The sequence below is a fragment of the Typopeltis vanoorti genome, chromosome 2 (assembly GCF_054136105.1).
Source record: "Typopeltis vanoorti isolate ZY-2024b chromosome 2, IOZ_Tvanoo_1.0, whole genome shotgun sequence".
NCBI classification, from domain to species: domain Eukaryota; kingdom Metazoa; phylum Arthropoda; class Arachnida; order Uropygi; family Thelyphonidae; genus Typopeltis; species Typopeltis vanoorti.
The window spans coordinates 175,678,339-175,693,416 of NC_143550.1; the positions used below are offsets into that span (position 1 = coordinate 175,678,339).

The 15,078-nt window shown below is 34.6% G+C and overlaps 1 protein-coding gene across 2 annotated transcripts in view; it reads left to right on the plus strand.

Annotated features, from left to right (window-relative positions):
- LOC150109684 (uncharacterized) overlaps positions 1-15,078 on the plus strand; it is a 193,083-nt gene that overhangs the window by 111,103 nt on the left and 66,902 nt on the right. For both annotated transcript variants that reach the window (XM_090409689.1, XM_090409694.1), the window contains exon 6: positions 12,119-12,392. In XM_090409689.1, coding sequence (XP_090265815.1) covers positions 12,119-12,392 — 274 coding nt within the window. The remainder of the gene's footprint in view (positions 1-12,118; positions 12,393-15,078) is intronic.

Sequence of the window (15,078 nt, forward strand, 5' to 3'; positions counted from 1 at the left end):
AAAATATTAGTTAATTGGGACCAAAGATTTACAAAAACATGTATATTTTTTAAGAAATATAATCATAATTGTAGTTTTTTTGTACATAAAAAAAAGAAAGTTATTTCGATGTCAATGGTTTCATAAAATCTAATAGATTTGTCTGACGGCATAATGTCTTTTTCTTATCAAGCAAAATTTCTACATAGCAAGCTAATGAGTTTTTTATTTCTTACCTTGTGGCTACAATTCATTCCTCGTTAGAATCTATGTCCTCCAAAATCTGTAAATCTTTCTTTTATGATTGTTCTTACTGTGGATTCCTGTAGATCAAACTTCTTTGCTAGCTCACAAATTTTCATTCCGCCTTCAAAATCCTTAATAATATTGAGTTTTGTTTCCAAAGTCAATGTTTTTCTTTTCTTGCTAGCTGTAGAAGAATCAGACTTGCTTCCTTTGGACGACATTATTATTTTTTATGTGATAAAATTTTTATCAAGAACATAACATTAAACAATCACAAGGTTTACAGACTATAAAAATCATGTATGAATGGAGACCGCGCAAAACACGTCAATGCTTGTTCACAGCATGTGCAGCACTGGCGAATGCAGCCGGCGCCGAAAGATATGACTAGTGGTGAGATGTGAAGCGGGACGGGAATACGTACATATATGAAACCGCGTAACTTCGGATTCGCGTAAGTTGGGGTATGACTGTATATATATTAATGAATACAGATAATATCAGCTCATTTTAGTCACGTCGATTTCTGTTATTGTATGCAGTATATAACACTATAAATATTCATACTTAATTAATCATTATTATTATTATTATTATCATCATCTAAGACATCCAGGGAGTCAAGGGCTCTTTGAGAGAAGCTAAAAATCATCCATATCATCCAAGAACTAACCATATCATAAGTGGGATAAAAGCTCCATTCCTTACATAGAGGAGGATTTCTGCTCCCGAATTATTAAAGAAGCCACAACAGTTCCGTTCTGTACAGAACCTTAACAGGAACCAAGGATTAATCTTGCCTAAGATCTGGAAGACCCTTATTAGATCTCTAAACATACAAGAACTGAATTATAGTGCCAATTATAGAACGTTCTTAAATAACAACAAGTGAAATCATACACGCGCTATGCATGTATTGTACGCGTTCTGTTTTGTCAAATATAATTGGAATCGGTTGATTTATAGTCTAACAGTTTTTAGCTTTAAGTGCCTTATATCAGTTATGTACCCTGAGGATGCCAAACAGCCTCAGATGGTGAAAGTAGTTGGTATAACATAGTTGTTCTAAAAAATACTTGATCAATACATCCCAATAGAAGTCATTTCCAAAGCTAATAATAATAAGTACTTCCTGGATTTCTATTCAGGACTAATCAGTACTAATACCATATAACATAAAGACGTGTACAAATTCACATGGAGAAGACAAGAAATAAGAAAAATCTCATTGTTGATAGCAATATCTTCATCCTGGTTCTGGACACAACAGTACCTTTTAGTTTTGGGCAAGATAAAAATGAATATTGTTTTGATAAGAAAAATGTGTAAGAGTTTAAAAAAGAATCAAAGTGGAGCACCCTTCTGAGGTGAACTGTAGAGTTATGTTAAAGATACCAAGCAATTTTAAACCTGGTTTTACTCCATTTTTTCCAAGTAAGCAAACAGACAAAATGTCAAGTTTGCGCCTGCAATTTATGCAAGACTAGCTGATCCCACAGGTAGTGCAAGACCAAGGCAACTCGTGGTAGACGTGGAGCAAGCTCTGATCACTAATCTTAATATTTACCCTTAATGCCAAAACACATCTCCAAGAAGGGGATGTATGATGTTTTGTATTAAAGGCAAGGGGCCACTACCCAGACCAGTTTCGACCTTTATTGAGGTCTCATCAGTGGGAGCTAGGCTAGAAATACCAAGATTTAGTAATGCAGAGCTTGTAAGTATTTTACCAAAACAAGTTACCATAAGGTGTTATAACCTTATTAAATAAAAATCTCGGAGGAGATATAGATGTAGAAAGTATTTTTAACTTGGGTATAGTTATGTTAAAGATACCACTGTAGAGGTTCTGTAGAGGTGAACTGTAGAGGTTCAAATACAAAAATATTGTAACAAAAAAAGTAGTTTGAAAAAAATCATTCAGGCAGAGAGGCATGTTGTAAAGTCATCTGGAAGGATGGAAAAAATAATTCCATGGTGTATACAAGAAGTTAAAGACTTGTGGAAAAAATGCAAACAAGCAGAAAGGTTCCTAGCAAGTAAATAAGCATTTGTTGCAAGAGAATACAGAAAAAAAAATATAAGGAAAGAAAGCACTGAGTAAAAGTTGTTAAACAAAAGTCATAGGAAGATTTGAGTGAAAATGTAGAACACAAACATCAGGAATTTGACAAAATGTTCATGAGGCTATTAATAGAAACTGATTACTGTTAAAAAAAAAAAATGATAAAGATATTCTGGATGTCTGAAGTAATTACTTTGAAAGAGTTAAATGAAACAAGAACAGGGCACTAAACTGGAAACTGGTAGAAAATATTCAAGACTAATCAGGAGTACATAGCAATACTTGAGGTAGGAAATGTTATCAAAAACATTAAATGTGTGGAGAGGCAGTTGCAGTGGATGATTTTCAAAAAGAAATGCTCAAATACAGAGTAATAAAAGTTTTTTCAGTTATCTATTCGGAAAGCATGGTCATAAGTCTGCATTCTGGAGCTCTCATAGAACCCATCTATAAAAAAGGAAAATAAAATTTACTCTGATAACTGCAGAAGAATGTTTTTACTGAATATTCCATATAACATATATATATATATATATATATAAAACTATACTAGAGAAGAGGCTAAGACAATTGTCGAAGGGCAACTTGGAGAAGAACAAGGTGGGTTCAGACCAAATAGAGGTCGTCAGGATCAAATTTTCACTTTAAGACAAATAAAATAGTTGAAAAATCATGAGAATATAACAAGGATCTGTATTAAAATTTTGTGAGATCTTAACAAACAAACTATGATATGGTGCAAGAGGAGGAGTTAGACAAGGCTGTAGTATCCTTTCACCAAATCTGTTTAATATCTATAGTGAGACAGTGATGAAAAATAGAAATTAGTATCAATGGTATAAAATACAACAATCTTAGAAATGCTGATGATACCATTCTAATAGCAGAAAACAAACAAATTAAGCAAATTACTGCAGCTACTAATTGAAGAAGGTAAAGAATTTGGATTAGATATAAATGCAAAAAAAAGACCAAATTTATGAAAATTTCAAAAGATAACAGATCCATGCCAGAAATATTCATAATCAATATGAAAACTGAACATACAACATATTTACTGCAGATAGAAAGCAAGATAAAGAAATAAAAATAAGAACAGCCATAGCTAAAGATGTCTTGTGGAAAAATAAAGATTCAGAAGTTATGTGGGTATCGAGACAAAGAAAAGAATGATAAGAACATTAGTGTGGCCAGTTTTCACATATGGAAGTGAGACCTAGATATTCAAGAAGAGAGTAAGACAACAGCCTTTGAAATGTGGTGCTATAGGAGAGCTCTGAAAATCCCATGGACAGAATATGTGACAAATACAGATGTCCTGCAGAGAATGAGAACGCAGAGATCTTTATTACAAGAAATGATCCAGAGAAAGGTGAGATTGGCGGGACATGTACAGAGGATACTAACAATTTTAAGAAGGAAAAATTATGGGAAAAGGATCAAGAGACAAAAATTGAAGGACATAGCTTGAAGATATAAGATCATGGACAGGATCACATGGCTATGCAGAAACAAAAAGGAAAGCCACCAACAGAGAGAACTGAAAGGACATGGTGCTGCACCCTCTCACTGAAGAAGCTACATGAAGAAGTTTTGATGCAAGAACAAAGTTGATTATAACATTTCGATACAAAATTAAAATTTTAAAAGAGGTATACCTCTTTTAAAACTTATTGATTATAACATTACAGATGTATGTCATTAAATATAGACTGTATTTTTTGATATAATCTATAAGTCAGCAGTTAGAATTGAAGAGGTAGAGGAAGATGGTTTGAAGTAAAATCAGGTGTGAGACAATAGTGCAAGCTATCTAGTTATTCATTGTCTATGTGAATCACATTATGCAAGAAAGTGACATTAAGTCTGATATCAAAATTGGAATCTTGGCTCTATATGCAGACATTATTCTCCTAAATAAATTCGGTGCAAGTCTTTCAAGGATTCCTTAACTAGATTGAATAACTGCTGCAATAACGTTTGTATAAATATCAGCAGTAAACAGACAAATATTATGAAATTAGGAGGAACATTGAAATCACGTCTGCACCCTTAACCTATATGATAAGCAGAACATTTTAACTAAATAACTGAACAGGGCACCGTTTTCAGTGAGGTGGGCAAATTAAACATGGAAATAGACAACAGAATATTATGAAGAGTCAACTGAATAAATTTATACAGAAGAATTGAGAAATTAGCCAAACACTAAACTAGCAGTACACAAGAATTCAGAACAATTTTAGCTTATAGATCTAAAAGGTTGCTTAGAAATAAACAAGTTACTCAAAGAAAGACTGAAGATGCAAAGTGTCTCCATCTTTCTTTGTTATATGTACTGAGAAAAATTAGGAGAGTGAACAATGCCATCAACAGCAGAATCATGTTAAAAATGAAGATATTAGGAAGGAACTTTATATTGTTAGTATTCAGTGATGTGTGAGGAGAGCTAATCTCGTGTGATATGGAACAGAATGAGAGAGAGAGAAGAAAGTATGTAAAATAGATGTTTAGTACTAAGATGGAAGGAAAGAGGCTTAGAAGAAGACCAAGATAAAGGTAATGTGATGTGTCAAGTACCTTAGACAAAATATAAGATCTGACAATATTGGAGTCCTCTTAGATAAGACTAATTTGGAAGAAAATTCTCAAATAAGATGTTGATAATAATCAGAGCTTCTCATGCAGTACTATCGCTGTATCTTGCACACCCCTTGAGGGTATCAGAAATTTAATGATGATACACAATTAATGTTCTAGAATTCATATTTCCATAAGGATTCAATTCTCTGAGCCTATTATGATTAATACAGTTTACAAGGGGGCAGGGCTGAAATGTTCTGATAAACACCTAGAACAAAAATGATATTAAAGCAACTGATATAACCACAAGAAACAACATATCTTAAAACCCTTCAATCCCCATGTTTTATCAAATTGTAATAATTATTTCTTATCCGATTCATCCTGGAGATCTTTTTCCTCCATAAAAAGATCCTCCATCAAATTCACTCTAGTTCTTGAAAAAGATGATCAATTATCATTTTTGGACACCCTAATTAAGAATAACGTCCTGTATTAGTTTACCAAAAACCCACAAATACAGGATGTTATTTGCACTTTAGCTCCTCCCACCACATTTCTCAGAAACTTTGCATTGTACGCATGCAAAAAGAAGCGAACTTTCCACATTACAACAGATCAACAAGATCTCCAGGATGAATTATCTCTGATATCTAACAACCTCACCATGAATGACTACCCTCGGAGACTCATCCACAAGATACTTTTCTCTGACCCTCCACAAAGACAACGGGACGACACACAGTATATTTCTATAATTGTCATTCCATACATGGGGACAGTTTCTAATAAGGTTGCAAGACTCCTCAAACCCCATAGAATAAGAGTGACTTTTAAACCTACAGAAACGATTAGATAACTCTTAAGATCTCCAAAAGATGGCCATCCTATCTTCAAATATGCTGGAGTTTACAACATACCCTGCTCATCGGCCAGACTTCAAGAAGCCTTGAGATTAGACAAAGGGAGCACATTGGAGACGTTAATAACAATAGAGAAGATAGATCTGGTTTATCCTTTCATTTCTCAAGAACTAACCATATAAGTGGGACAAAAGCTCCATTCCTTACATAGAGGAGGATTTCCGCTCTCGAATTATTAAAGAAGCCACAACAGTTCCATTCTGTACAGAACCTTAACAGGAACCAAGGATTAATCTTGCCTAAGATCTGGAAGACCCTTATTAGATCTCTAAACATACAAGAACTGAATTATTATAGAATGTTCCTAAATAACAACAAGTGAAATCATACATGCGCTATGCACGTATTGTACGCATTCTGTTTTGTCAAATATAATTGGAATCGGTTGATTTATAGTCTAACAGTTTTTAGCTTTAAGTGCCTTATATCAGTTATGTACCCTTAAGATGCCAACAGCCTCAATGGGTGAAAACTAGTTGGTATAACATAGTTGTTCTAAAAAAATACTTGATCAATAAATCCCAATAGAAGTCATTTCCATAGTTTTCTTGGTCAAGAAAATAATATTTTAACATTATTAGCTTTAATTTTTCCTTCAAATTTTCCCCAAACATTTCTATATGGCTGGTATTTATTTTCTGCTATGATAGTTATATCTCCAACAAAGACCAGCTTTTCCATTTTCTTTGTCATCTGCTCTCCTGTAATGACACCAAAAGTTCTACTTCTTCCATATAGTCTTTGGTCTACAGACACAGATAACTCTTCATCCAATTCCTGATTGTGATGTTTGTCCACATCACCACTTGATATTGTTTGCTATTCAAGATTATTCTCGTATTTTTTGTTGAATAATATAGTGACTCCTTCCTTTCCCTCATCATTTAGAATCTCACCTGTCTTTGTCTTCTTTGTTTCAGTAACACCAGTTATGTCAGTATGGTGGTTTTCTGATTCTTCTATCAGTTCCACTTCATTCACATTGATACTTTTTCCATTAATAGTGCTTATCTTCAGTTCTGCTGATGTGAAGTTTATTCCAGTAGCTGACTTTTTACTGTTTGCCCTGGTTTCCTGACTGAAACAGCATGGGGTTTTGTTTAACCAAGCAATGTTCCAGCAACATGACTTTTTCATCTTATTGTACTATTGTTGTCATTCGTTTTAAGTCCATACAGACTGCAGTATGGTTGGCAATCCCAAATTGCTAGCCCATTCTTGTTCATTCAGTATCCATGTAGATTCCCACTAATGGGTGTACCAAAAAGAAGTTGAGGATTGGACATCAGCTCTACTCAGAAGCTATGTGGCGGTCTCCCATTTATCCCACTTTGACCCTTATGTTATCCAATATTTAATTATATTATCATTATTATCATCAAATTCCTCAGTACAGATATCATGATAGTACGACATGAAAAAAGTCACACCATTACTAACTTCATATTGACAATTATCCTCCAAACTAATCTGTTATCCCTCAAGACTCCAACATTATCAGATCTTATATTTCTGTTTTCTAAGGCACTGTTTACTATCGATCCACCTAGATTTCAGTCTTTTCTTTCTCTGGATCTTTTTCCTGACACCCTAGCAAAGAAAACTTGGTTTGCTAATCTTTCATCTTCCATTCTGTTTAAGTGACCATCCACCTGAGATTAGCTCTGCTAATACATTTACTTTATACTACTCAGAAAACAGTAATTACATTTCTTCATTTATGGTTCTCTAGCAACAAAGCAAATGGTTTAAAAAAAAAATAATAAGCCTGCAACAATGACGTATACTGTATTTTCATTATGCAGAGAATATATATATGTATAATGAGAGAAGAATTGGAGGAATGGAATATAGATATTGCAAATAGCAGGTGATAAGTTATCTAACTTATGTTTCACTGATGTTATCTTGAGAAGCCAAAAATCATTTAGAACTCATCACAAAGTAGAGCAAACAATACAAAGTAAATAAAAATCCTGACAAAAAAGAACTAAAACCCCAATCTTGAATGATATAAAAACAAAAAGCAAACAAAGTTTCCCTACTGAAATAACTGACCATTTTATCTGTTGGAGAATACTTAAACAAGAAAACTGATTTAATAAAATTAGAAGGAGAAAATTACAAGGAAAGAATGTTGTGAGTTGAATATGCAAAAATTTTGAAAGACTTTACAATCACTTAAAGCTCAAAGCTAGATAACTGAGAAGAAACCTCCAGTTGGCAGAGGAATTTGGAGTTGGCCAAGGCTTTTAACTTAATATCCTGTCTTTGCCTTCTCATAATGTGCATCTTGTTAATAGTTATCTGCTTGAATACTGAATGAATGAGGATGGGATGGCAAATTGGGATTTATCAGACCAAATTTTATTCTGCATTGGCTTAAAGCAGTGTTTCTTAACGTGGGGCAATCATAAAACATGTTGCATTCGTCACCTCATCACTGATACTCAACTATTAGCATTGAGGTGGTTCATGATCCAAAAAATGTTGGGAAACATTGGCTTAAAGCAAAAGATGATGGTATTACAAAACAGTTTTATGCCAGCTGATGCATCATCCATTTAAAAAAGATCCCAGATCCCTACTGTTTTTGTCAGAGAAATAGGGTAACTGGAACAAACTCAAATTCACTATCATCAGAACAGATAAGCAATTAGAAAACATGTTGCATTCGTCACCTCATCACTGATACTCAACTATCAGTGTTGAGGTGGGGCATGATCCAAAAAACGTTGGGAAACACTGGCTTAAAGCAAAAGATGATGGTATTACAAAACAGTTTTATGCCAGCTGATGCTTTTTTAAATGGATGAAGATGCATCATCCATTTAAAAAAGATCCCAGATCCCTTACTGTTTTTGTCAGAGAAATAGGATAACATGAACAAACTCAAATTCACCATCATCAGAATTCCAGATAAGAATCATCGATGTAAGAAGTATCGCCGTAAAAAGAAGTGGAACTCACAAAAGAAACAGAGGGCGTGCAGTGTTTGGTGTCATATGATTGGTGTCACTGAAATAAAGAATTTTTCTATATAACAAAACTATAGTCAACTGTCTTTATAATAAACCCACTAACTATAACAAATTACTGAACAGTACTGACTAATATTTCATATGTAAAATGTTATACTAAAAGAAATTCACTACAGCAATCTCTCCACTATAGCAAACTTGATAAGCCAAAAAATCATTTAGAACTCATCACAAAATAGAGCAATAAAGTGTATAGAATAAAATAGAATATAGTGTATATTTAAGATGTATGTTAGTGGTTAAAATTGAAAGAGTTATAGGTTTGATATTACATCAGGTATAAGACCAGGGTGCACATTATTCTCTGTTATTCTCATCGGTTTGGATCACATTATGGAGAAAGTATCTTTAAACCTGATATAGCTAAATTGGAGATGTGAATCAGCTCATTACTTTTTGCAGATGTTTTAACAAATCAATCTTCAGAATTCCTTAACTTAAATTGAATAACTGTAACAAATTTGTAATGAAAATCTACAATGAAAAAGGTAATGACCTGACCATTCAAAACATCCTGAATGAGAAACCTATAGAACAACCTGAAACATTTCAGGTGTTTAGGCACAATTTTTAATGATGACAGCAAATTATATATGGAAATAGAGAATAGAATAAGCAAAGTTGATAGAGAGTGAGCTGAATAAATTTATACAGTATAAGAGAAATTAGCCAGAATATTAAAGTATCCATATACAAGACAATGTTCAAACCAGTTTTAACTTATGATCTGAGAGATGGTTAGAAATAAAGCAGTTGATCAAAGACTGAAGATTGCAGATATAAGAGCTCTGAGAAAAATTATGGAAGTGAACTTCCCATCTGTTCACAATGGCAGAATCGTATTAAAAACGAGGATGTTAAGGAAGCTGACGTTACTGTTCAGAATGTGTGAGAAGAGCTAAATAGAGGTGGTATGGTCTCAGAATGGGAGAGGAAAGATTTGAAAAAAAAAAAAAAAAGTTTCATTGAAGCAATATTCATTTTAACTACTAACTTATAACTCAAATATACACTTCTTCTTCTATTTCTTCTTCTACTATGCGTTATTCCCGCTTCCCATGCAGGGTCCGTGTGTTACTTTAGATGTGACTTCTTGTTAGTACTACTCCCAACCGACCCGTCGCCTGGTCTGCCGCTGGGGGGGGGATATATTTTTGACTGTAGATGTTCATGGGGCCGGTTTGCCTGTTTGCGGGATGAAAAACACCAGATAAACTGGCGGGAAAAAACCCTACTGACCGCGCCCAAGACCGGCTAACTTGGCTATGTCTGAGGAAGATCCTCAAATTCCTCACATCTACAACGGGAATCGAACCTGGGACACTCCTTCTCCAGGTATATGGTTGCGAAGCGCAAAGCCACTAGGCTAACTGCACGGTCCTAACTCAAATATACACTATATATTTGATATAAGGTCCTGTTTATGCACATAATTGTAGTGTTTTGAGCAACTTCTTGGCACTTTGCCATATGCCTTGTAGAAGTATCTTTTAAAAGACTGGAATATAACATCTGACAATATTGGAATCCTTACAGGTAGTGGACTCCTTTGGAGAAAATTTCAATAGGAAGTTATTAATAATGTGAATTTTTTTCATGTAGTATTGTCATAATATCCTGTATACTTCTTGATACATATCAGGAATTGATGATGAAGTCACAGGTGATGGGGGGAGTAGCATAGGTAAGACTGGTTATAGACTAAGAAATTAATTGCTATGATTATTTATGAAGGCCAGGAGTATTAAGAATAAGGGATGAAATTATTGTGTTGATTGAATTTATTACCCAAAAATAGTTGAATAAGTCAAACATGGTTGCATGAGAATGATGATAGGAAGGGCAGGGAGGTGGAGATACAGGGAGAAAATAGTAGCATCAGTTTGGAAGCAGTATGGTATGAGATGGATATCGATAGGATTAGATATTTAGTATGATGTTGCTACAGGTCATGGAATGTGGAGAGTAGAGACAAAGAAATGTAAAGTCAAATTGGCCTGGTGAGCATGAGAAGGGTAATCATTATGGATGCTTTTAATTATAGCAACACTGATTGGAATGAAGGGAGATGGTATCAAGTAACAAAGAGTGAATTTCTCAGGTTCTTAAGGAACAGCTGTCTTAGACCACAAAAGGGTTGAGAATCTTATAAATGATTATATTATGAGAGATGATTGTGAATGGAATTCTAATCTTTCTTCAGTTAGCTGGAATTACCATGAGGAGAATACTTATCTGAGTTGTAGCCATGAGAACATCTGTGAAGAAATCATGCATGTGGAACTACAAGATTGGTGATCATGAATAACTTATACAGATTCAGAACTACAGTATGGATAGAGAAGTAGTGGAAAGGAGAAACTGCAGGTCAGTCTTTTTTGTCTGGGATTGTAATTAATATATTGGAGAGGCTAGGATTAGGATTCGGAATTCAGTTGATAATAGCAATATTCTCTAGGATGGTATCAGCATGGGTTTGCTGGTGGGGGGGGGGGATCATGTTTTAGCTCTCTGCTTATGTACTACAACAAATCAGCCTGTGTAGCACAGTGGAGGTGTCATGGGCTGTCTACAGTGCTAGATCATCCAAAGAGCATCATAGTTCTCTTGTTGCTGACTAGAGGAACTTTTAATGCCTCTGTAGTGCAGTTGGAAGAACAATGGTACATTGTGTCCTTTGATTTAAAAAGACCTAAGTTCAATTGTCATCATGATGAGAGGAATCTTTATATGTTTTTTTTTTTTTTTTTTTTTTTTTTCAATTGAAGGTGAGTTAGCTGATCTCATATGGGGATAGCAGGGTTTATCCTCCTGGAATCTCTGGTTTCTTATCATGCATACAGACAAATCAGCCTTGAGAATACATGCAATTTACAGACAAAAACTACTGGTGGTGTTGGTGTAGATGATGATGATGATGGTAGTGGTGGTTCGCTGTGGTAGATTAAGTGATGGAGACGGAGAGTTGAAGAGTAGGTGCCCTCCCTTGATGAGTCTTTGGACCTTCTTTGAGGCATCACAATAATAATAATAGCATTTCCTTTTGTGTTTTTAAAACATATATATTCTAATCTATTTATAATTATCTCATTTTAGAATGAAGACCATCACCATGGGCAGAATAGCAGAAGGTTTAGTAAAATGTCAGTTCCAAGGTGCCCTCCCTTGATGAGTCTTTGGACCTTCTTTGAGGCATCACAATAATAATAATAATAATAGCATTTCCTTTTGTGTTTTTAAAACATATATATTCTAATCTATTTATAATTATCTCATTTTAGAATGAAGACCATCACCATGGGCAGAATAGCAGAAGGTTTAGTAAAATGTCAGTTCCAAGTCCTTTAGTGGGATGTTTGTGTCAGACTTGTAACAAGGCAAGACAAAGAAACACTAAAAGCTTTACCATAATGTCCAAAGGAAAACCTTTGTTACAACTAAATGACAGAGTAGTTACGAAAGGAAATTTATCTGGAACTGTATATTATATCGGCCACATTGATTTCAGTCCACCTTTAGAAGATGTTTATATTGGCATTGCACTAGATGAACCTGGTAAGCTATATAATATAATTGCTGTTGTAATGAAGGTGATGAGAGAATTTTTTTTTTTTTGTTTTAAGAAAAAACTGTACATGTTCATACTGGCTCATGCAAACTCATGTATTCCTGTATTAGTGTATATTTACATGCTCAGAAGATATGCAATAGCAAATGAAATGATGTACAGAACATAACATGTAATTGCATAGTATTTTTTCTGAAAATAAACTATGCGATTCTACATTATATGCAATCACCAGTATACACCTCATGGAATCACAGACCGAGTTGCCATGGCACCAAATATGTGTATGTTAACAATATAAATATCTTTTGTATATATGCACACGATGGTTTTTTATACAAAGGGAGGCTGGAAAGTTCTAATAAACAGCTAGAACAAATATTATGTTAAAACAACTTATTATTATTATTATTAAGAGAAACTTATAGGGAGTCAGGAACTGATTAAGGGAGGCCACATACTACATGCACCAGCTATCATACTTATTCTTGAATTCATTCACACTACTTGCACATACAACATCCAGTGGCAATCCATTCCAGTCATGCATCACCCTATGAGAGAAAAATCTAGACCTCACCCCCTTCTTAGCAGCATTCTCAGCTTCCTAGGATGCCCTATTGTTCCTTTTCCCATCCTCCATAAAATGAAAGAATCCATCAGTTGAAATCCTGTATGACCCTTTCAGAAGTTTGTGAGTCTCAGTCATATCACTCCTCTTTCTCCTGTTTGCTAGTGTCTGCAGTCTACAAATTCTCAATCTGTGATCAGTATTCCACAATCCTGATATTGTTTTTAACACTGTCCTTTGCACTCTCCACTGTATCAGAATCGCAACAGAAATCAGGAGACCAGACCTGTACACAATAGTCCAGGTGAGGTCTTATCAAGGCCTTGTAAAGAGTCAAAATGGCATCCTTATCTTTACAAGTGAAAGTTTGTTTCAGCATTGCAATTGTATTTTGAGTTGTATATGCAATTTTTGGCCTACATGGCCTCTGAACTTAAACCTGCTATCTACTAACACTCCCATGATCCTAGCCTGATTAGTTTTTTTCTAGCATAAACCCACCATTATAATATGACATTGAATATCTATTCACGCCAAAGTGCACAACCTTACATTTATTAACACTGAATGGACATCCATTTTCTCATGTCCACAATTCCAGCCTATTCAAATCATTCTGCAAGTACTGCATATCAACTGTATGTTGCCTGTCAAATTCTTCATAATATCATTAATGTACAGATTGACCAACATTTGAACACAAGGATCGAATTGAACAATTGAATCCCTGTGGTGCACCACTAGTTACCTTAAATCTTGTAGACTCACATCCCCTGTATACCACTTTTTGATATATATCAGTCAGTGATCCTCTTATCCATGGTAATATTTTATAATCCAAACCCATGTTCTCCAATTTATGCAACAATCTTCCATGTTGTGTTCTGCCAAAAGGTTTAGCAAAAGCGTCATGGTTTATCCATTCCCATTGTCTAATTCAGTGATAACATTATTATGGAATGTGAGCAAGTTGCTAAAACATGACCTTCCCTTAGTAAACTCATGCTGTTCATTGTAAAGAGAGATTCACTGTCAACCTATTTCTGAATGCAAGCCCTAACCAACTTTTCCAAAATCTTCACCACCACTCCTGAGATACTGATTGGTCGATAGTTGGATACATCAGTCTTTGCATCATCCTTGTACAATATAACCACAAGAAAGAACATACACAGATCTAAGAATATAAGAACATAATTACCTTCAAAACTCTGCTACTAGTATGTTTTTTCTTGTGGTTATATCAGTTGCTTTAATATAATTTTTGTTATAGGTATTTACCAGTACTTTCCAGTCCCCATCCACTCATATAATGATATATTAATAAATATATCATTTAAGTTAAGTCATCCCCCATTGTTGATTCAAGAAAGGCAGGTAACTGTAGGTTTCATGCAACTGCTTTACAGTGCAAGAAATTACATCATGACAACTTCAATTAAGTAATTTGGGAATGTTGTATCATATTATGTGGCATTTCAGTAATAATGTATGTGAGAAACATCTTCAAGAACCAGCCAACTAAAAAATTTCTGAAGTAAAATTGATGAAAGATATATTTTTAGGAAACTGTGTAGTTAACTGTTGCTAAAGGTAGCCCCAAAGAATTCTATTGATTATGCTGTAAGTAAAAGAAAAAATGAATGTGAAGGAATACCTACTGAATGCAGATGATGTGAAGGTGACAGATGCAAAAGTTGTTCAACTGAGTGCCCCGTTTTGCTAAAAGCAATGTATGGTAATCTCATTTCACAAGGGTGGTGCAAAGACTGATGTATCCAACTATCGACCAATCAATATCTCTGGAGTGGTTTTACCATGTACAACTATTTGCCGATAATGCAAAGATAGGTTATGGTAATCAGGAATGCAACTGATATGCAGTACTTGCAGAATGATTTGAATAGGCTGGAATTGTGGGGCTGGAAATGAATGTCCGTTCAATGTAATAAATGTAAAGTCATGCACTTTGGTTTGATTAGATATCCATTGTCGTATTATATTGGTGGGATTATGCTAGAAGAAACTGATCGGGCTAGGGATCTGGGGAGTGTTAGTAGATAAAAAGTTGAAGTTCAGGGGCCATGTAGCAAAGATTGCAA